Source organism: Oryctolagus cuniculus, chromosome 14 (assembly GCF_051225735.1).
Source record: "Oryctolagus cuniculus isolate XC-2025 breed Fujian yellow rabbit chromosome 14, ASM5122573v1, whole genome shotgun sequence".
Taxonomy (NCBI): Eukaryota; Metazoa; Chordata; class Mammalia; order Lagomorpha; family Leporidae; genus Oryctolagus; species Oryctolagus cuniculus.
Genome location: NC_142880.1, coordinates 91,334,336 through 91,358,118, shown reverse-complemented (window position 1 = coordinate 91,358,118; position 23,783 = coordinate 91,334,336). Strand labels below are relative to the sequence as shown.

General features: G+C 49.1%; 1 protein-coding gene across 14 annotated transcripts in view; it reads right to left on the bottom strand.

Moving 5' to 3' along the window:
• The window catches only part of SEMA5A (semaphorin 5A), a 479,052-nt gene that overhangs the window by 78,235 nt on the left and 377,034 nt on the right, over positions 1-23,783 (bottom strand). For all 14 annotated transcript variants that reach the window (XM_070056841.2, XM_070056840.2, XM_070056845.2 and 11 more), the window contains 3 exons: positions 18,497-18,614; positions 9,563-9,744; positions 6,175-6,318 (listed from right to left, as the gene is read on the bottom strand). In XM_070056841.2, coding sequence (XP_069912942.1) covers positions 6,175-6,318; positions 9,563-9,744; positions 18,497-18,614 — 444 coding nt within the window. The remainder of the gene's footprint in view (positions 1-6,174; positions 6,319-9,562; positions 9,745-18,496; positions 18,615-23,783) is intronic.

Here is a 23,783-nt window from a genome sequence, read left to right as displayed (position 1 = left end):
GAGCTGTCACTGCATACCTGCTAGGTGGCTAGAATTGAAAAAAGAAACAGAAAACAACAAGCATTGGCCACAATGTGGAGTAACTGCAATCCTCATTCAGTTTGTAGCCACTCTGGAAAGCAGGTTGGCAATTCCTCAAAAATCTAAGCACAGAATTAACAGACAACCCAGTGTTTTTACTCCTAGGTATATACAGAAAACAATCAGAATCCTCCACAGATCCTCAAGTGCCAAAGTCCATTACCATGTTACACAAAACAGCTGAAAGCTATCAAGAAGTGGTGCTTGCTGATAGAGAAATGGACAAGAAGATGCGGCAGAGCTACACACCTGGGTATTATCTAACCTTAAGAAAGGAATTCAGCTCTCTGCCATGGCCTGGGAAAGCAGTAGAAGAAGGCCTAAGTTCTTGGTCCCCTGCACCCATGTGGGAGACCTGGAAGAAGCTGCGGGCTCCTGCCTTTGGATCGGCACAGCTCTGGCTACTGTGGCCAACTGGGGAGTGAACCATCAGATGGAAGATCTCTCTCTCTCTCTCTCTGCCTCTCCTCTCTCTGTGAACTCTGACTTTCAAATAAATAAATAAATAAATAAACAAATCTAAAAGAAGGAAGGAAGGAAGGAAGGAAGGAAGGAAGGAGGGAGGGAGGGAGGGAGGGAGGGAGGGAGGGAGGGAGGGAGGGAATGGAGTCCAGATAGATGCTACAAGAAACCTTGAAAATACTATGCAGAGACACGTGAGATACAACAGGGCAAATACTGTAGGGTCCTATGTCTCTGAAGTATCTGTAAGAAGCAAATTAGTGGTGACTGAAAATAAATTAGGTCATAAACAGCTGAAAGGCTAGAATAAGTAGTGACTAGTTACTGGCTACAGTTTCTGTTTGCAGTGGCGAGAAAGTGTTTGAAACAGACAGTGTTCATGGTTGCACAATATGGTAAATGGAATTAATGCCACTAAACCGTACAAGTAAAATGGCTAAGTGGATAATATAAGTTACAGACGCTCTGCTCCAATAAAGAAAAGCTAAAAGGACCCAGGAGTGTATTCCTGGAAATTGGAGGAGGGGAGAAGGGAGAACTCTGTTACAGAATTGCAGAAAGCTTCCTGAACTATTGCCTGAAGTCATACAAAAGGTAGAATGTGGAAGCCTTGCAGGGAGTTACCCAGCTTAAGAAAGTTGGTAAGCCAAGTGCTGGCGGTGCTGCCTGGCTTACCATTGCTGCTCCCAGTAAAGTGCGGGATGGCAGAGAAACGGAGGGATGGGCCACTAAAGAAAGACACAAGAACTGGAGGAGTTTGGAGTTCAGCCTTTCCTTGCAGCCCACAATAGTGAAATGAAGAAATGAGTTCCAAGCACTGCCGGGCAGAGTGGGCATAACGCAGAAAGCTGGTGGTGTGACTGTGCCATCGCCTGGAGAAGCCTCGGGAAGAGCAAAGCATCCATGTGGCATTTTCAGGAGGCCGAGGCCAAGGCCAAGTGTGGGTCTCACGGGTCCTCTCAGCCACACCCGAGGGCCTGGAGCAAGTTAGAAGGTGTTGTCCCCCAGGCATCTCCCCATTCCCCTAGGTAGAGAGGCACCTGTTTCCAAAACACCTTTGAGTGTGGCTTTTCCTTAATGTAGTGAAATCCCAGGAAATCCTTGGAAGACCCAGAAAGTGTTTCAGAAAGTTTTTTCTCAGCAGAAGTTCCACCAGCTTAGACAGAAAGAAGAAAGAACCTGGTTATATAACAGCACAAAGCTTCCAAAACTCCTGCCCGGAGTAACAGAGAGAGAACATGTAAGTGTGAAGTGAGTCACACGGGTGAGGGCACTCTCAGTCTCAGTGCTGAAGGTGCGGCCTGGGGGATTCTTGCTGCTTCCAGCACAACGTGGGATGAAAGAGGAAACCCGAGGGTTTAACTGTTAGACAAAAGGACAGAGCACAAAAACCAGGTTGTTCAAAGTGCAACCCAGAGGCAGGAAGGAGGCCTAAATACTACTCAGCCAAGAGAAAGGCACCTTTGTGAGACAGGCAGGCGGTCTCAGAGCAGATCTAGATGCCAGGCAGGCAGAGCCAAGCACCCCAGGGCACCACGCTCAGCCTTGACACTTACAAGTCCCCACTCCTCTTGGCTGTGATTCCTTTGCAACTTCATTTCTCCACCCATGCTGAACAGACATCACCACAGCTGTCATCCTTTGCCTGGCCCACCGTTGTAGGTGAGGTGTGTCCGCGGCACGAACCTGTCCTCTGGTGGTGTGTCTGCGCATGGACCTGTCCTCTGGTGTTAGAAACTCATAGACCAGGAAGAACTAGAGCCAGTCAGCATCATCCGCTTCTGGGCCTGATGCAAGTGATAAGGTCCTGGGCTTTGGGTCTTAATGGGATTCAGACTTTTGGAGGAACTTGGAGACGCGCGTGATGCACTTTGCATGCACGGGGCGTGCGGATCATTGGGACCAGAGAATCAACTTAGGCAGACAGATTCTAAAGTGACTCCAATGGTCCCTGAGACCCCTGCCCCACGTCATCCCCTCCTCTTGCATGTGGACAAGGCCTGTGACCTACTTCTTTTTAAAAATGTATTTGAAAGGCAGGAAGGGGGGCCAGAGAGAGAGAGAGAGATAGAGAAAGAAGACAGAAAAAGGTCTTCCACCTGCCAGTTCACTTCGCAAATGCTGGTCCAGATTGAAGCCAGGAGCCTAGAACCGTCTGGGTCTCCCACATGGGCAGTAAGGACCTCCACATCCGAGCCATCACTGCTGCCTCCCAGCTGGAAGGCCAGCCAGGGCTTGAACCCAGGCGCTGTGATGGGGGTACAGGTGTCTCACGTGGGCTCTTAGTGCTGTGTCAAATATTTGCCCATGGCAAGTTACTTCTATAATCGTGCTGTAGAAGACTGCGATGGTTATCTCGCCAGGAGACTCTGTTCCTGGCTGGACTTGAGGAAGCAAGAAACTGAGGCAGTCTCTGGGTAACAACTCAGCAAGAAACCAAGTCCTCAGTCTGACAGCACGCAAGGCACTGAATGTTGATCACAACCGTGTGACCTTGGAAACGAGTCCTTCCCCAGCTGGGTATTAAATGAGACCACATCTCTGGCCGATGCCTTCGTCACAGCCCGCTGAGGACCCTGGTTAGCCATGAAGGAAGTCCTGACCCCTGGAGATTGTCAGATGGATAAAGGAGTGTGGCGCTGAGCCACTGTGTGTGGGACGACTGACACAGCACACGGGAACGCTGACACTGATAACAAGACTGCGTCTTTTTAATGTTTACCCAGAGGCCTGTTTCTTCCTATTTGTTGTGGCCTCTTTGGGAATCCCTGCTCTTACCCAACTCTTGCTACGCAAGAAATTTCAGAACACAACAACCAAATGTCTCTATATTCCAAAGCACATGGGAAAGTAATTTGGACAGCTGTTATTTCAGAAAACAATAATGGAAGTGCTGCTGAGGTTTCTGTAGCAGCTAAACTCTCACCAAATTGTTCTACACACGGGAGACTTTTTCCTGTCACAAAGTCACTAATTCTAATCCTGATATGCATTTACAGACTGCTGTGTGTGAACGGGTTCCTTCAGCTGTGACTCCTCTGAATTTCTGTAGGATTGATGGCAATGATTATATTCATCATCCCGAATGTCTGGCCCATGGTCTTTGGTATTCTCCTGTGAAGACCAAGGTCTGGTTCCTATATTCTTGTGTTTAGTCCTAACTGTCTACGTTGTTGGGATCAGGTTGGGTTCACCCTCTGTATCAGTAGGTGGCGAGAACTCCCACACAACATGGTAAGGAAATATAAGAACCTCCTGCTTGGGAAGACCAGTGAGGAGACATTGGGAAGCTCTATTTTCCTTAATCTCTTGGTAGCTATCAGAAAGACTATTGGATAGTGGCCGGTGCCGCAGCTCAATAGGCTAATCCTCCGCCTGTGGCGCCGGCACACCGGGTTCTAGTCCTGGTCGGGGCACTGGATTCTGTCCCGGTTGCCCCTCTTCCAGTCCAGCTCTCTGCTGCGGCCCGGGAGTGCAGTGGAGGATAGCCCAAGTGCTTGGGTCCTGTACCCGCATGGGAGACCAGGAGAAGCACCTGGCTCCTGGCTTCAGATCAGCGCAATGCGCCGGCCGCAGCGCGCCAACCGCAGCAGCCATTGGAGGGTGAACCAACGGCAAAAGGAAGACCTTTCTCTCTGTCTCTCTCTCTCTCTCACTGTCCACTCTGCCTGTCAAAAAAAATTTTTAAAAAATTAAAAAATTAAAAAAATTAGAAAGACTATTGGATAGTAAGGATTCAATTTTTTTTTTTTTTTTTGACAGGCAGAGTGGACAGTGAGAGAGAAAGAGACAGAGAGAAAGGTCTTCCTTTGCTGTTGGTTCACCCTTCAATGGCAGCGCACCACGCTGAACCAAAGGCTAGAGCCAGGTGCTTCTCCTGGTCTCCCATGGGGTGCAGGGCCCAAGCACTTGGGCCATCCTCCACTGCACTCCCTGGCCACAGCAGAGAGCTGGCCTGGAAGAGGGGCAACTGGGACAGAATATGGCGCCTTGACCGGGACTAGAACCTGGTGTACCGGTGCTGCAGGCAGAGGATTAGCCTATTGAGCCGCGGCGCTGGTGAGGAGTCAATTTTATATACACAAAAATCTCTCACAGTTTCTGTTCTTATCATCCATTTCTTTATTATTCAATTTCAATTATTTCTTCATTGTGAAAGGACTTAAGTAGTTCAAATTAATGCTTCCTCTGTCAAAAATAAATAAATACAATACACTTGAGTCCCCCAATGCTTTCGTCCTTTTCCCCCAAGCTTTTCCTGAAACTGTAGCTTTACAAACAATAGATGTGGGACACAGAGCCTATGTGTGGTAGCCACAAAGTCAAACAGCCTCTCCCTTCCTGGGTGCCCTGCCAGGGCAAGGCGGTGGTTTGTGGTAGTGACTCACGACTAGGAAGGCTTTGCACAGGGGAGAGTGACTTTGTCCGAATGACCCACATCACGTGACAGCACGCCACACTTACAAACTTCCAGCCGATTTAAAATCTTATAGGGCTTTGAAAAAGCAGGGAGACAATTCCTCCATAATCGGCTTCCCCGCTTTTCATCTGGTGGAGAGAGAAGATGACAGATCTGCACGAGGTTGTCTCAGGGGACCACTTCAAACATGACAAATCCTGCTTTGGACAAAGCATCTTCATTTCCCTCTTAGTCCAAAGGAATGGCATCTTAATTGGTAAGTGGGAAACACAGGCAAGGGGTGAGTCTCCCTCATTTCAGGTTGCACTAAATGCCTCTTACAGAACCATCCACACGGTCAGCCTGCCGGCTTTGCTTGCCTACATACTAATCACACGGCAAATACCTGCAACCAGTATTTTTATAAGAGGCTGCACTGAGCTTCTGCCAATGAACGTGTGCCTGTTACACTCCCATTAACAGGCACTGAAAGCTATTCAATAAGTTCAGGTCAATACAGTGAAAGCGTGGATCCTGAAACACCATGACATGGATCTACCACAGTTCTCTCCCAGTAGTGACAGACTGGAATACACATTAAACTGAAAAGATTTTAGATCTTTAGATCTTGAAATCAAAACCGTAAGTCTAATTCCACACAAAGAAACAAATCAGTAAATCCCAGACTACGGTGAAAAGCCACCATGTATGGAAAGCTTAAAAACCACACAGGGCAGAATCCCTACTCTGGATTGGGCTACAGCTTCCTGGAGAGTGTTTATCAACAGATTGGTGTAGAAATAGACGCAAAACCCTGAGCTTGTGCCTATGCACAACTCCTGCTGTCTCATTCAGTTCTGGTGGAAACCACAACTCCTGCCCAGTAGCATCCGGACCTAGGACCTCGGGGACTCTGGGGAACAGTGGCTCTCAAGAAAAACAACACCCATCCTCCAGCAGCCTCCCTTCCCAAGCCTACAGGTGCCAGCATAGGTGGCCTGGCGCCTTGGTCTCCGCATCTCAGTTGCTCGACTGAGCCAACCCAACCATGTGGCCCAGGATTCTGTCAACAGAGGCTTCGATCAAACTGAACAGATGTTAGAGACGAGGACGACCCAGCTCAGCGCAGAGGGATGCCGCAGATGAGCTAAGCTAAAGTCAGAGCTAAAACTGACAGCACTGGGATGAGAGTGCGCCTGTGGGCAGGGATGTGGGAGCTGGGCGGCACGCACCTTTCCTCGCGGTTCTGTCCCACGCACACGCGGCCCCCGTGCCGGGGAGTGGGGTTGCTGCAGGACCGCTGCCGCACCTGGAAGCCAATCCCACAGCTGGTGCTGCAGGGCGACCACGAGGTCCAGGGGGTCCAGCCGCCGTTCCTGGGAGAGGAAAGAAACGCCATCACTCGTCAAACCTGTCTGCACCTGCAGCCCGCACACACATGCACGTGGTCCCCAAGGCCGCCTGCTGAGGAGAGGGAACCCCCGACAAGGACTGGGCGCATTGGGCATGGAATCCCGATGGCTGTGGGCACCCCTTCCCATCCTAGGCACCTGATGTCAGAGCCAAGAAACTGGAGAATAAAGGTCCAGTGCACCATCAGACAGCATAAATGTGCTATATTAGAAATTACAGGTTGAGCATTGCTAACCCAAAAATCTGTAAGCCAAAATACTCCAGTATCAGAAATGTTCCAACTCATGTGATGAGTCCTGGCTAGACTGCAAAACACACTACGTTCCTCTCAGGCACGTGAAACATACCTGAAATTGAGGCACAGACCCCATCCCCAAGATACACAATTATGGATATGCAAATATCTCAGGCTGAGAACACCTAAATTCTGGTCCCTAGGATTTCAGGTAAGGAAGTACTCAGTTATTAAAATATTAAACGAATATAGAATATTATTTCGCTGAAAATCATCAGAAATGAATCTCGAAATCTCTAGAGTTTATGATTTTTTGACTTGTATCCATTATAAGCTCTAAAAAGTGTGCCTTTGAATAAGATAACCATCTAACACTGTACAAGCTGCTCTAAGATCTAAGTCACTCTCCTGAGGTGTTCACATCAGCAAAGTCTTCCCTAATGCAGGAAGCTCTACAACAAATTATATTACAAATGCAGGAAAGGCATTGAAGTTCAGATTCTCGCCTGTGTTCTTGGGAACTGGCAAAGCCATGTAAGAGCATGAATGAGGAGCTCAGAGTGTGTATACAAGTATAGATTTGTGCTACTGCACACGCACAATGTAGAAATAGTTAAAATGAACCGATTGCACCACAGTGCTTTATAAACTAAACTGCTACTCAAAGGTAGAGGGCTTCTTTCTTTTTAGTATTGTATTCGTTCCTTAAAAGGCCTGAATTCACAGCTTAGAAGTCAAATATCTTCTTTAGCAGTTTGTTCTTGCTGGTCAGAAATAAATTACGGGCCGTTTTAAAGGCATTAGGTATTAAAATAGCTATTGGAGGTAGATTCAAAAGGCCCACATAGATGGTGAATATTTATCTGCTTCAGAATTCACAAGTGAATTTCTAAGGATATCGGTACCTCCACTTACGGCATTTATATTTCTTTGAAAACAAGTTAACTCACTTTCATTCTCACATTTACTTTTTATATTCTTTTAAACAGGAAGAACCACCATACCACGGAAGATCTAGGTACAAATAACAAGTTGAATGTATAATTTCTAAAATAATTTAAATGTAAATCATTCTAAAAAGTTATCAGCATAATTTGCATTTCTCTATTTAATTTACTGAAACTTTGTAATAACATAAATAAGATGCACAGTGACAGCTTTGTGTGTGTTAATAAAGCTGCTTCAGATAATTTAGCCAAAATAATCGCAAAGTGAGACAGATCCTCCCACATTTCTCATGAAGGTGATTAACTAGTACCTTGTAACCTGCTACCTACAACCTTAAAAAAAATCATTCAATGTATCGAATTAATGAAAACCTTAAAAAGCAATGTTAGAATAAGCAAATAACATTTTTACTTTCAAAATTTCTTTATATATGAACAGAACTGTGAGATAATGCAGCAAATACTGATTTCAAAATTGTTTGGAAATTCTTCATTTCCCCAACTTTTAAACAGCTACAGAAGTTTATGATATACATTGGTTTTTTTTTTTACCATATATAGAACGTGTTGTATACTGGGCAGTAAATAAATACAAGAATACCAGGGAAACTCCTTTGCGAAACGGAACTATAGGATATGTTCATTTTAATGCACTGTTGAAATCCAAGCTTAATTTCTTCATAATATGCATTTCTATTAACTATTAAAGTGCCTATAATATGCCTAGATTCCAAAATGAACCTCAAAATAAGCCCCTCTTAATTCCATCTTTCACAAACATTTTGAAATATCTCATAAAATGATGTATAGTAATAGGTATACTCTAAGGAGTTACCTAGACGCAATCTAACACGCCATGTATTTATTATAAGGACCTGGGGCGACACACTCTCGAGCGTGACCAGAGGCAGACACAGCAGCCAGCAGTGCTGTACAAAGTGCCATCTTGACGTGGTATCATTACATGGGTCCCATGGATTTAAGTGGGCTCACAGCAATCCACTTATGCACCTGCAGCATTGCTGAAGTCGGCTCACTTGTTTGATTTTATCGGTCACCGCTGAGCAGCTCTGCTTGGAGAACGAGGCTCCGCCCAGCGCAAGAGCTGAAGAGGGATCAATGAGAAGCCCCCGGACTGCACCACATGGTCCTTTTTTCCCATTAAACGATATAGAAATGAGTCTGGGCTAATTATTGTCATCAATGAACAGTAACAGTTTGGTAGGTTCTTACAGCTTCTACCAGGCATGACGGAAACAGATGGAAAGCACTTAGCTGTGTGAGTTTGCAGTGTCTAACTCAACGGTGACACACCCGATTCTGATCGACCTCTGTGGTCCCAACAGGCTCCTCTCAACTTTGTGGTGCGATCCAGCCCACCTGAGGAGACAGACCGAGGGCACCCCGCCCCGCTCCGCCCAGCCCAGCCACCAGAGAGCAGGTGAGGCAGGAGCTGACGGCTGTTTAAGGAGCTACCTGGACGCCTGCTTTTGGGATATGCATCCACGTGGTGACGTGCGGAGGCTCTGGGATGCGGCAGGACCCGAGTACAGCGCTAACAGAAACACACAGACAGCACACTGCAGTGAGCAGAGGGACAGGCGACCTGCCCAGTGGGTCAAGTCCCCTGAGCTGTCCTGACTCCTCCATGTCTCTGCCGGCCGAGGGGTGGTGGGGTGAGCCCAGCAACACCACACAGTGGACTAACATGCTGTGTCCTCCCAGGCAGGCCTAGCAGCCTAATCTAGACAGAGTCTTCATGAACACGGGCATTCCCTCAACCAAGCCATCGTGCTGTGTGAGCTATAAGCATTTCCTACCCTAACGACGGCCTGGAGGTAGCGTCTCACTGGCAGGGTCCTTCTGTCCTCCCACAGCTCTGCTCATTTTACATGGTGAGTGCCCTGTCTTTAGGAGGGGAGGCATGCAGCAGGAGTGGCTGTCCAACCCCCTGGACACTCGAGTTGAACCCAGGGCAGTGCATGGCAGGGCCGGGGGTGGGGGGAGTCGCTCCGATGACCACACCTGGAGCAGTTGGCGATTTCCACGCTGGGGCCCTCGCAGGGCCAGCCGCCACACTGCGGGGCCGGGCTGTCGCAGGCACGGGACCGACACAGGCAGGGTCCGACAGCACCGCCGTCCGTGTGTGTGCAGGGCATCCACGAGGACCACGCGCCAAAGTGTCCATCCACGGTGAGGTTCCTGGTCTAGGAAGCAGACACAGATGAGGCGGTCAGACAGGGTTAAAGCTATCAACATGATACAGTGTAAGTGGGCGATCTCTTAGGATGCACTCAGAACCTCTTGACAATACTCTTAATTACGGTGAGCAAGGGGTGTGTGAGGGTGTATTTCAAAGAGCAGCAGAAACCACTGAGAGACCTTGAGGGAGGAGGAGGAGGGGGGAGATGATGAAGAGGAGGCAGTAGTGTGCAAAAGCAGGGAAGAGGAGGCAGCGAGGAGGGGGAGAACAGTGGGATGAGAGGAGAGAGAGGAGCAGTCAGAGGTGGGGCGCTGGCAGGAGGAGGCATGGAGGATTCTAGTGACCGGGCTCAGGTCATAGCAGAATCATCCAGCGATGTGGGAAACCTGAGGAATGGGAAGAGTTGGAGTGAGAAGTCATAGAAAGACCATTCTGTTCCATGTCCATGTCCCTTTAAAAATGAGATTGGGGAAGCTGCCATCACTTGAGATCTCGGCTGGCTCTGAAGTCACCCCAAGCTGACGACATTTAATTCAAAACATATTTAAAGAATGGCCAGCGCCACGGCTCACTAGGCTAATCCTCCGCCTTGCGGCGCCGGCACACCGGGTTCTAGTCCTGGTCGGGGCGCCAGATTCTGTCCCAGTTGCTCCTCTTCCTATCCAGCTCTCTGCTGTGGCCTGGGAAGGTAGTGGAGGATGGCTCAAGTGCTTGGGCCCTGCACCCACATGGGAGACCAGGAGGAAGCACCTGGCTCCTGGCTTCGGATTGGCACAGCGCACCAGTCGTAGTGGCCATTTGAGGGGTGAATCAACAGAAAAGGAAGACCTTTCTGACTTTCTCTCAGTGTCTAACTCTGTCAAAAAAAAAAAAAAAAAAAAAAAGAATGTTGAGCAACTGCGGCCTCACAGTGGACAGGTGTATCCTGGTCACACCTACACAATCACCACTCCCCTAAGTTTGTGGCCAGCAAGGAAGCGCTTGATGCACAACCATGAGCACTTGTAAGACGTGATGCCGGGGCCGTGGGCAGAGCTGTGGGTGCCGAGCAGCAGATGCTGGGCAAGCTCAGGGTTCCGGGGAGAACAAGGGCCCGTGTTGCATCTCACAGGATGACACAGGAGCTGTCAGGGGCTGTTGAGGCCGAGGGTGGCTGGAAGAGTGACAAAAAGGAAGGAAGCTGCGAGATGCCATGGGGCGTGGGGCTACTCCATCACCGGGGAGGGAGCAGGTGGTGGACGGGAAGCAACATCAAGGACTGGGAGTAGAGTGCCAGGAGGGGCAGCCTGGGGAGGGCCCAGGGTGCTGGGGGTGTGGCCTGAAGGAAGGAGGGCAGGTGCTGGCACTGCCCGGGCACAGGTGACTCGTTCTGGTGTGGACGGGCATCTGCTTTGGGCATCAACACCTGGCTGACTGCCTGCCAGCCAGATCTGACATGCAGATCCTAGGAGCTGGGGGCTGGCCCCAGGAGGAGAGACTTGGGGTCAAGCCTTGGGTGACGCTGTGACAAGTGGGAAGCTCCCTGACGAAGGGGATTAGGGAATGGTCTAAAGTCCAAACCTGCTGATTCCAATGCAGGGACCCGAGCACCTCTTAGAAAATCCGACACAGGACGAGTCCTTGTAAGCTTCCACCCTCCCCTCTGCTGCCTGCGGCACCCGTCTCTTGGCCAGCATTCCCTTCCTGCACTGCTCAGCATCTTCAGGATAAACAACTCCATGGATGAGGCCAGCAAGTCTCTCAAACCACGCTGGCACGCCTGCACTTTGTGCGAGAAAATACAGGTCGGCTGCACGTGGAGCCGTCGCTCCTCAAAGTCAGCTGCACATCCAGTGTGTTCTCCATTTCATCGCCATCCCCAACTGCCTCCATCACGACCAAGCCCTCCTACTTTGTAATCAACACCAACGTTCCAGGTCCACTAAGGGGGAAGAAGCTGTAAGCCACTCCGCCAGGTCATTGCCACAATCTTTATGGCAAAGCTGCCTCGACTGCTGGCACCCACCTGGGGTGTCAGGGTGCGGGGGACACCCAGAAGCAGATGTTTCCAAAAGAGAAAATACCCCCACTTCTAAGGACCCTGCAGCCCTCCGTCTGACCAATATAGGAATGCAGCTCCTGCTGTGACCACACGATTCTCTGGAGCACTGCAGGGTTTCTCAGAGCACTGAGCCCTGCAGGAGACAGGGACTCGGGACACTCACGGGATTCTGTTTCCATGGCAGCAAAGGTTCCACCACTTGGGATTTTCCATCTTTGTCCTATACGTTTCTAGCATTATTCTCTTTCCCCTGTCTGGAGGACGCTCCCACCAGCAGTTACTTCTCTGGGACACAACCCAGTAGCTGTGCTAACAACCCCCCCCCCACCTGCTCTCCCCCCATGCTCCTGCCTGCCACGTAAGCATCACTATTATGACATTCACGATAAAAAGCATGAGCCTCTCTCGTACTTGTGGACCCAACTCCAAGGAGCAGCACTGAGGCAGACTCTTAGTGTGCTATTTATGCAACGCAGGTGCACACTACGCCAGCGAATCACACGGGCCACTGCCGTCACGTTTCGGATGGCGGTGTGTCTGCAGCAGTGGACCCTGTAGAGCCGGCTGCCCTCCACTGTAGCAGATGTACTATGAGCAGGGCTGAGAGGACCATGACCCTACCACCCACTCACCCCTAGGGGGCGCCTTCCCCAGCGTCACAGAGGACAGCCAGGCGTTCTCTGCCTTCCAGTGTGCAGGGAGGCTAAAGAAAGGCCCCCTGCATACCTGCACAGTGGGGGCAGAAGGGCCTGAGAGTGGGCAAGAGTCAGGTGGGTTCTGCAGAAAGAGTACTGAGCTCCATTTTGGGTTCACAGCGCAGAGTTGAAGAGAGGGAGCCAGCCTCTAGAACATGCCCACAGTGTCAGGAGAGGGGGGCCCCACAAGTGAGAAAACGTGAAATAGCAAGACCCTCAGGACGGAGCTGTGGTCCCAAAGATGACAGCGACAAATGAACGAAGACCGAAATAAAACCGCTCAGAGTTCGAATCCACCTGCTTCCGCAAACATGCGTTTCCTCACCTGGAGGGAACCTCAGGACTCCAGCATCTGCAGTCCTACAGGCGGGGCTCCAGCCTGGGCAGACAGGTTTCTTTTTGTTTGCTTGCTTTTTGTTCTTTTACAAAAGAAATCCTTCGAATGGAAAGGGTTGTGTTCATTAGGGCAACTACTCCCAGAGAGAGCAGGCATCTATGGTGGGCTGAGCTGGCACCACCAGGCCCGTGAACAGGACAAGCCCAAGGCCAGGGGTTAAGTCCTGACTGGTCTGGGCCAGGGACAGCTGTACAGGTGGGAGGGCGATCCAGTTCTGGGCGCGGACGCTCCAGGTGCTGCCAGAGTTTCCACAAATCACTTTCCTCCACATACAAGGAGGAGACGCTTCTTCCACTCCTCGAGTCCATGGAGCTTTGGACATGTCATGTGAACATGTGATGTCTGGCATTCCTGTCGCCCTTTTGTGAGCAAGAGGAGAAGGCCAAGGGCGTCAGAGGCCTGCTCACCCAGCACCCTCCCCAAAACAGGCAGTGGAATAAGGCCTAGAACCGCTGCCGCCCAGTGCATCTAAGATGAAAATAGCCCTTTGCAAGGGGCTGTGTCTAGGGAATCCGAGTACTTTTAGGTAGATTCAGTATTAAGAACAACATCTTTATACTAGCTTTACAGAAAAAGCAAGTTAAAAGTTAAAGAAATGATGTCACTTGCCAAAGAAGACCACACTAGCGATTTGGAGGACAAACTAGCAATGCTGGTCTACCTGTGACACTAGGCTAGGATTTTACATCTTCGGTACTGCTGCTATCTGCCTGGAAATCACTTGCTATGGGGCTGTCTTGTGCATTTTACAGTCTGTAGTGACCTCCTTGGCCTCACTCCCTGGACGCCAGCACCCTCCCATGTCCAGTTGTCACAAGGACAAAGCTCTCCGGGCACTGCCCCCACCCCCACCCATCCCTGAGAGCCCTGGCAGGAGACTTTCCTTGCTTTTTGTTTTGGGCGCCTTTTATTCCTTTTGGTATGGGACACAGATACTATATATGTTGTCTTTCAAAATACAGATGAGCTGACATGAATGACACAAAAAAAAACAGAGAAAGAACTTAGAAATAAGGCTAATGAAAAAGAGAAGAACGAGGCTGATAACGTAGAGCAGTAATGGTAATAAAACACTAGAAATGCAAGAAAGTGCGTTGAGGAAGTCATTAGTGAGAGCACGTGGTGGCTGTAATTCTGCAAGGCGAGGGTGGAAGGGTCATTTCTGGCTGGTGGTGACGTGGAGGGCAGTTAGGACTTCCAGCCCAGGGCCACTGCTGTTCGTCCCCTGCATTTGAGAGCAAGAAGGAAAGTAAGGGAGAGGCTGGGTGAGGGCATACTGTGTTACATTTAACCACACCCTCATTTTGACCCTGCGTGAATTAATTTGAGAATCTGACTAGAACCACAGACTGTCGGCGTCATGGCTCAGTAGATAAAGCGGCCGCCGGCAACACCAGCATCCCACATAGGCACCAGTTCAAGTCCCGGCTGCTCCACTTCCAAGGTAGCTCCCTGCGATGGCCTGGGAAAAGCAGTGGAAGATGGCCCAGGTGTTAAGGCTCCAGCCATCCACGTGGGAGACCTGGAAGAAGCTCCTGGCTCCTGGCTTTGGCCTGGTCCAGCCCAGCCTTGGCTGTTGCAGGCATCTGGGAGATGAACCGGTGAATAACAGGAGATCCCTCTCAGTAACTCTAACTTTCAAATAAATAAATAAATCTTTGAAAGTTGAACCATAAATAATAGCATTAGGGTGTGTAGTCTCTGTTTTCATGTAAGTAGGTATTTTATACTTTCTTAGCTTCTTAAATAGACATCAGAGATAAATCTATCTAGAATAAGTTATTTGTAGCTGTACCATTATCCAGGTTTCTACCAGCTGACTTTCTCTTTGGGGCAAGTATATTATACTAATAAATATTAAACTATAGCAAAACATGATAATCACATGTCAGCAGCTTAGGATACACACAGCACTGCGGCTAACTCACAGAGCCCTCAACACATCCCTAGTATCTTCAACCCATTTTACAGATAGGAACACCATGGCTCGGGTTGGATAAGCAGTCACGCTCATTCTAAAAGACCCAAGAATCAGTCCAATGGAGCTGAGTCTACAGCCTTTGATGTCGGCCACCTTGACGGCCAGATCCTTTCCTGACGAGGAGCTCAAAGTCATCGTATGATTTTTGCTGCATTGTGTGGCATCCAGTTTTCCTTCACCTGGGAGATAACGGACATCCAAGTGATAACCAACTTATGATAAAAAGCATAATCCCAAATCCTGTGTTGAATTCATCTGTGTGCGATCCATGAAATCTCAATGGACTACAGACGTAGATGCGCTGGGGACATACAGAGGTAGCGAGAGCACATCTTTTGTGTCTTCCTGGACCCCAGCCAAGATTGGCTTAGGACTAAATTGAAGTTCTATATTTTCTATTCAGGGTTTTTTTTTTTTTTTTTTCAGAAGTTAAAATGCCTTCCTTTATTTTCAAAGTTCCATGTGCCTTTTGCCAGAAATTTTAACAAAACCAGATCTTGGATAAGCTTGTCTCCCTGTGATAACATCAACTTGATAATCATCCCTACCCTATCCGCACAAATGACTCACAAGACAAAGTATGACATTCAAGGGGAACAGAGCTGGGAGCTCTGTGGCCATGGATAGGGTGGGTAAATTGGGGTGATCTTCATCTGGGGCTGAGCCCTGGTCTCCTGATAAAATGGAAGCCATGAGGCCCATTTCTGAGGACACCATGAGCATAGATGAATTCACCCATCGAAAGTTGCCTCACATGGCCCTGAGCACACTTGAAAATCTCAGTCCCTTTCCTTCTCTCTCACAGGGGATTCCACCACAGCCTCCAGAAGTGAGGCTGCATCAGCTCTTGCAGTATAACGTGCGGAGTGGTGAGCGGGTGGCTGGTCTACCACCTGGACTCTGCCTTGAGGAGACTCAGATCTGGGAGTGGCATTGCCCTGCAGATTAGGGACGGTGTCTGAAACAGAGGGCTTCAATCCTGGGTTCGTTGCCAACACAGCTCTAGGACCTTGGGTAGATGCTTCTGACTCCACTCAGGTGCAGCTAGCTAAATGAGGGCCCTTGGCTCGGTCCCAGCTGCAGTGCTGTCCAGTCTAAACACACTAACTACAAGAGGAACCCCCTGGCTGGCAGGCCCCCGGTGTGTGCTGCGTCTACATATTTTGCTAGTATTTCTATTTGGAACAGGGGGTGTTCTGGGAGTCATGTGCCCACAAGTTGTAGGAAGAGATGTGTGCATTAATAAAGATGATATTGCCTTTGTGAAATCCCATTATAATCCAGGCAGGGCTCTCACATTATTCTAATCAGTCCAGATAAGACCACTTAGCTCTTACTCAAGTACTGAAATCCCTTCCACAGAGAACAGGAGAAGCTGTTGTGGTTCATTAATTGCGACAAATACTATTATGAGAAGGGAAGGTGGGGTCTCTGGGAATTTTTTATCACTAATGCATAATTTTTATTTGGTGAAAACTTTATCTAACGAGAATCTTAAAAAATTTCTTAAACGGGGCCTGCGCCGTGGCTCACTAGGCTAATCCTCCACTTTGCGGCGCCGGCACACCGGGTTCTAGTCCCGGTCAGGGCGCCGGATTCTGTCCTGGTTGCTCCTCTTCCAAGCCAGCTCTCTGCTGTGGCCAGGGAGTGCAGTGGAGGATGGCCCAAGTGCTTGGGCCCTGCACCCCATGGGAGACCAGGAGAAGTACCTGGCTCCTGCCATCGGATCAGCATGGTGCGCCGGCCGCAGCACACTGGCCGCGGCGGCCATTGGAGGGTGAACCAACGGCAAAGGAAGACCTTTCTCTGTGTCTCTCTCTCTCTCACTGTCCACTCTGCCTGTCAAAAAGAAAAAAAATCTCTTAAATGGAGAGTAATATTTCCAATTATAATTTTATAATTAAGCAAAATGTCTATCAACGTCAGTGACCCATTGCCCTACTTGTGAACTGCAGAAACCGATAAACAATTTTAAACAGGCATCTTTTAGGGGAAAATATGTCCTCTTTCAGTCTCTAAATTGGTGGGAGCTATGTGACACACTACTTTAAACAATGCCCTTAGGATGCCCCCATCCCACATCAGGGTGTCTGGGTTGAAGTCTCAGCTCCAGTTCAAACCCGAGCTTCCTGCCCGGGGCACCCTTGGAGGCAGGAGGTGATGGCTCAGGTCCTCAAATCCCTGCCACCCACGTGAGGATCCAGACTGAGTTCCTGGCTCCTGACTTCAACTTGGCCAGCCTGGCCTGTTGGGAGCACCCAGGGGACCAATGGAGGGTGGGAGATCTCTCTCTTCCCCTCTTTCCAAGTGGGTGCTTGTACATGTGTGCGTGTGCGTGCATGTACTGTGTGAAAATAAAATCAATAAACAGCTTAAATCGTTGAATCTCCAAATGCTTGGGGAGGTTTCTTGGGGCCCCCATCCCCCACGTGAGCGCTCAGGGTATAGTCTCTTAGCCACTGCTGTGGTGTGACTGTGCCTCCTACAAAACACAGGGGCTGCCAGTGGGATGGTTTCCAGGGCAGGGAACTGTCAGAGGGATGAGGCCGTGAGGACAGGGGCCTGCCCGAGGGAGCCACTTCTCTTGCCCTTCTGCCTTCCAGCAGGCGAGGCCACAGCAAAGAAGGCCCAACCCTGCTCCCTCGATCTTGGCCTTGCCAGCTCCATAACTGTAAGAACTAGATGTCTGCTGAAACTGCCCGGTCTCAGGCATTCCGCTATGGAAGCACAAAGGGATTGCACTGGTCTTTTAGCCCTAGCCTCCACCCCTTCAGACTCACAAGGGCAAGGACAGGATGCACGAACGTGTGGTCTATGCAGGCTAAAGAGCAGGTTCCCTGGTGGGAAACGGAGGCCGGGAGCACTTTCATGTAGGGGAGAGTCAGCAGGGACGTCACACAACTGAACACAACACTTGCCTTCCGCTCCCCACCACCTTCTGGCCGAGAGACCCAAAACTGACCGGCAGGGATCCACAGGTCTGTGATGGCAGAGTGAGCTCATGATGGTATGAAATGACGGATAATTTAGCTGTGGCTCATATGTTATGAGAACAGAAAATAGCCCTGAGAGTACTGGCTGGAGGACTGTGACCATGGACTCGTAAGAATCAATCCATCAAAACCGATTCCTTCAAATGAGGACCTCAACACACAGAGCAGCAAACGAAACTGACACCTGCTTTGCTCGGATTCAGGGTCTGGCTCCAGCGAAGCGCATGTCTCCTCACCCCTGAGGGCTCAGCGTAGGAACGCACATCTGGCTGTTTCTTCTAGCTGCTCTCATGGCCCTGGGGGAGGTCTAGAACTTTTAGAATATAGCTTCAGGGAGAAATGTATGGGTACAGAAATCCAATTTCATCAGTGCTACAGGGAACAAAGGAGTCCACACCAAATTCTGGAGGAAAAGCCCCAGGAACTAGAGACGGTGCCCTGTGTTATAAGACCAGCACTGTCTGCCCTTCCAACAGACACAGGACCATGCCCAGCCTCCTGCAAGCTAGGAGATGGGAGCACAGACGGTGTGAGAGTGGCTGTAGGCTGAACAGGGGCAGGCGCCATGGCACAGAGGGTGGGGGGTGGGAAGGGAGCAGAGGGCGGCTCCCCGGGCAGCGTTTCTGGAGGGCAGGGCTGCGGCACCTACCGGGCAGGCCGAGGTGCTCTGCTCCCACTGCGTCATGCTCAGGCTCTCCTCGAGACTTGTGCATTTCTTCATCGCCACGTCCCAGCCGCAGTAAGGATCCTGGGCCCCTATGCAGGTGCTGCAAACACACACTAAGGTCAGCTCAGCAGCAGGGTACAGGACGGCAAGGGGTGTGAGCCGGGCCAGCCTGTCCCCAAGAGTTGGCACTGGACCATCCATGAGTACTGCCGAGCCCTGGTTCAAGCTGCACATTGCAGACAAAGCATACCACATGTGCCTGAAAGCATCTAGTCAAAATGCAATTACTTGTTTGGGCTGAAATACCTGTATTTATGTATCATGCAGGAGAGATGACCGTACGTGCTAATGTGAACCTGTGTCATCAATTGACCTGAAGTCAGAATTCGGCAGTGCTCAATAGTAATACAGATGTTATCATTATCATCAACACCGCCATCATCCTTTTCATTCCCTGAACAGCAGGTGCATTAGCTGAGCACCCATTATAACATTAACTACGATACAAGACATGATCTGCCTTAGACACCCACACAACTGTCACTGACAGGTGTTCTGGTTGCACTATCTTTACCAGCCACACCACCACCATCAACATCACCACTTTGAAAAGATCACTGAAGCCCAGAAAATTTGAGACACTGCCCCAAGAATAAGCACGTACATGCAAAGTAGTTCAAGGTGGTTTTCTCACATTCAATAAATTAACATCTTCCTTTTGAGTGCTGTAGCTTAAAATGTATTAGCATCTCCATTTAACAATCGTTTCCTATGGCTATGTCAATAACATCCAACATATCACATCAGGAGTATCGCAATAGTGGAGATTTTAATTTCCCTCTAAATGGAAGCATTCATACACAATGTGGACATTATTAGGTGAAAGTTTGGGCTCTGCACTGCAAACGGAAGAAAAGGCCAATGTGGATGGGGGAAGGGGAAGAAGGAGCAATGACGGTGATGGAGCCGAGGAAGAAGAGGCCCCTGAACCACGGCACTGAGCATCAGGAATGCTCAGAGGGGCCAAGGGGTCGGTGTGCGGGACGTGGACGTGAGGCAGTGGAGGCACCACCAGCTAGAGGTAGCAACACCCTCACCTCCCGCTGTGGGTGAGGGACAATGTGGCGCAGAGCCGCTCATCCCACCAAGAAGTGCGCTGAAATCTCAACAATCAACAGAGAACCCTAGGCAGGTGGTGTAAGAAAGAGTCCTTGATAGGAACCACAGGACCTTGACCTGTATTGTGTCATCCAAATCCCACAACACCCTCAGAGGTGTGGCTTCTCCATCAGTGTGTATGTTCTCCCCATGGTAGGGGAAGAAGCAGGGAAGGGCCACCGTGAAGGCAGCCCAGCTACAGAAGATGCACTCCATTAGTATAAAATCAGGGTCACATATTCATTAAGAAACTCTAGTGGAAATGACTTTAAAAAGTTGCTTCTAGCAGACTCATAGAATGGCGGATGTCCTAAACAGCACTCTGACCTCAGAATCAGCCTTTAAGGCATTCAGATCCATGAGAGTATTTCAGGCATGGAAAGCCAAGAGACTGTAGAAAAAAAAAAAAATAACCTAAATGAAAGATCTCTGTGAGTGAGATTCCAGTGGGAAGAACGGGCTATCAGAGAAGGCAGTACCTTTCTTTGAAGGGAGCAGAGAACTTCCACTTTGACTATGGCCTTGTCTAAACAAGACTGGAGTTGGTGAACTCAAGAGGCTTCCACAGCCTTGGCAGCTCATGACAAGAGCCTCAGGTGATTACTGACGCCATAAACAAGAGTGTCAATTGTTAAATCAACAACGAGAGTCACTGTGCACCTGCTCCCCATGTAGGATCTCTGTCCTTAATGTGTTGTACTATGAGAATTAACGGTAAAACTACTACTCAGACAGTACTTTATACTTTGTGTATCTGTGTGGGTGCAAACTGTTGAAGTCTTTACTTAGTATATACTAAGTTGATCTTCTGTATATAAAGATAATTGAAAATGAATCTTGACTTAGAATGGGATGGGAGAGGGAGTGGGAGATGGGATGGTTGCGAGTGGGAGGGACGTTATGGGGGGAAAAGCTGCTATAATTCAAAAGTTGTACTTTGTATATTTATATTTATTAAATAAAAGTTAAAAATAAAAAGCTGCTTCTTCCCTGCTGTTGAGGAACAGTGTGCATGTTTTTTTTTTTCCTTCGAAGTATTTGTTGAACTTTTACTTACTGTAGGGTTAGCTTTAGGATCATTAAGTAAACTGGAAGTAGATCTCTGTAAAAATTCAGAGTGGAAACAGGAGAGGGAAGAGGAACAAGGGCTGCAGCATGGGCGGGCAGGCGGGAGGGGAGGGTAGGAAGCACCACTGTGTTCCTAAATAAAATTTTTTAAAAAAGCAGCTTCTTAGTAGGAGGGCGGGGTTGGGTGCAAGGAGGTGCACACAACTGCTCCCCACGATCGCCTCACACGGGACCAATGGGCACATTTTGCTTTACTTCTTACATTCAGACACGGGCGCTAGTAATGGCAATGTGACAGCGTTTCCTATCTTCTCTGCAGTAATTCCACTGTGACTGGGCACATTCAACGCTCCAGGCTTACTCTACATACTGACAATATTTCACCACATATTCTTATCAATAAATGGAGCTCTACCCTATTCCCTGATGCGCTTTCAAAAATTTATTTGAAAGACATAGAGACACGGAAACAAAGAATGAGCTCCAGCCTACTGGTTCACTTCCAAATGTCCACAGTAGTCAAGGCTGGGCTGGAGCCAAAATGCTGGGAGCTGAGAACCCAACTGGGGTATTCCATGTCGAAGGCGGGTACCCAATTACTTGAGACATAAGCACTGCAACCCAGAGTACGCATTAGCAGGAGGCTGGAGTCAGGCACTAGAAGTAGGAATCAAGCCCAGGTTCTCTAATACAGGACCAATGTGCTGTCCACCTCCCTATTCTTTTTACTATCTGTACACTACCCCAATTCCTTGATGAATCCACACACATTTAACACTTTCTTAAAAATATTTTTTTGAAAGGCAGAGTAAGAGAGAGGGAGAGAGGGAGAGGGGGAAGAAGGGAAGGAAGAAGGAGGAGATGACTCAAGTCCCTGGACCCCTGCACCTATGTGAGAGACCCGGATGAAGCTCTTGGCCTTGGCTTCGGCATGGCCCAGCCCTGGCTGTTGAGGCCATCTGGGGAGTGACCCAGTGGATGGAAAACTGTCTTTCTGTTTCTCTGTATCTCCTGCTCGCTGCAGCTCTGCCTTTCAAATAAAATAAATAAATCTTTAAAAACATTTTTAAAAAAGTTAAAAAAGGAAGATTCTCCTGGCTTGACGACTTACAGAAACCATTGTCCCTGACTCCTGATTCTTCTATGGCATCATTTTGTCTGCCTCCCTGTCTCTGGTCCATCTGAACTGTATTTCTGCAATTCACCTTCCCCTTCCTCAGAAAACACAGCACACACACACACACACACAAACACCACACACACGGTCTTCAACGCAACTGTGAAAATGCAGGGATGAAAATATTATGCATGAATTTGAAAAACTGCACCAAAATGAACTTACTTTTTAGTTCCACTGCCCATAAACTTTCTGATGCTGCCCTGTACATATCTGACAGCCCAAAGTCCTCAAGCCAACATCACCAGACCCCGGTGTTAGGAGAGGAACAGTCATTCTTCCTGTTATCTATCACATTCAGATAACAACATCCTTTTCAAATACAAGTTTGCAGCTGAGTGTCAGCATTGGCTTTGCAGTTCTGTACATAAACATATCTAAAATGTGTCAATTTTAACACACGCAATTTATTTGATATCTTTTTTGTTGGAGGGTGTGTGCAGCGGCTGGGAGAGAGGAGAATAAACCATCGCAACTGGACGCCACCCGAGGCCATGCAGACTCTGCGTGTCTGTGCCTATGAAATACGGCCAGGGCTTCTCCCTAGCTCTGCAGGTACAAAGCCGATCCACAGGAAAATACCCACAAGACTTCTCTAGAAATCTAGAGACTCTGCAAGTGTAACTTATGAGACTGAGCTGGGTGGGGACTCGGCCTCCTGCTGGGTTCTTACTTGCTGTGACAGAGTGAGATGGGCCCTGTGAGTGTCCCCAGGAAACTCGCCGGAAGCCCCACAATACTGTCTGCAGTGCAAGGCGAGCCACCGCGCCACGGCTGCTCAACAGAGCTGCACGGAGCACACAGCAGTAATCCCCACCCTGGTCCTCCTTCCGTCTTCTGGGGACACAGAGAAAAGCTGCACTTACGCAGTCATTCAAGGGCCTGCACTCCTTTCCCTGTTTCTTATTAAAGCAACCCAACCATTCCGTAAGATTAAACTTGCACAAGAGCGACCGCTCCACACACATGTGGACGTTCTGGGGGACTCCCGCTGTGCAGCAGCCTGGAGACTGAAACAATGCCGCTGTGCTGAAGGGAAGTATGCGGAGCCCTTGCAAATGAAAGCTGCCTGTGATACCATCTGTCTTCCGTTAACATGGATAGTTCTTAGGCTAATCCTCCGCCTAGCGGCGCCGGCACACCGGGTTCTAGTCCCGGTCGGGGCGCCGGATTCTGTCCCGGTTGCCCCTCTTCCAGGCCAGCTCTCTGCTGTGGCCCGGGAGTGCAGTGGAGGATGGCCCAAGTGCTTGGGCCCTACACCCCATGGGAGACCAGGAGAAGCACCTGGCTCCTGGCTCCTGCCATCGGATCAGCGTGGTGCGCCGGCTGCAGCACACCGGCCACGGCGGCCATTGGAGGGTGAACCAATGGCAAAGGAAGACCTTTATCTCTGTCTCTCTCTCTCTCACTGTCCACTCTGCCTGTCAAAAAAAAAAAAAACAAAAACAAAAACAAAAAAACATGGATAGTTCTGTGCATTCGCAACACTGCACTTATCCCTCAAATTTACAAACACCCCCATACAGACACACATACCCATTCACCAGGAATACCACGCATCTGTAATTTCCTCCTGTAAAATGCTGTACATCCTGGGGAAATTTCTGGGGTGCTCCTCTTTGTGCCAAGCTACACTTTAAGGAAACCATCGGTACAGGTTGTTATTTTTCGAAGTGGGTCTCTTAGCCGGCTTTCTGACAAACACAGCTATGGTGAGGGGGCTTTTCTTTATTCCACTTCAAAAACGTTTTCTTGTGTGATGAATGTCTTCAATAAATAGTTGAGCTCAGTTCAATCATCGTACTTTACGTGCATATATCACAATGTTAAGGCAGCTATGTAGATATCAGCTTGTGTGTATAAGAC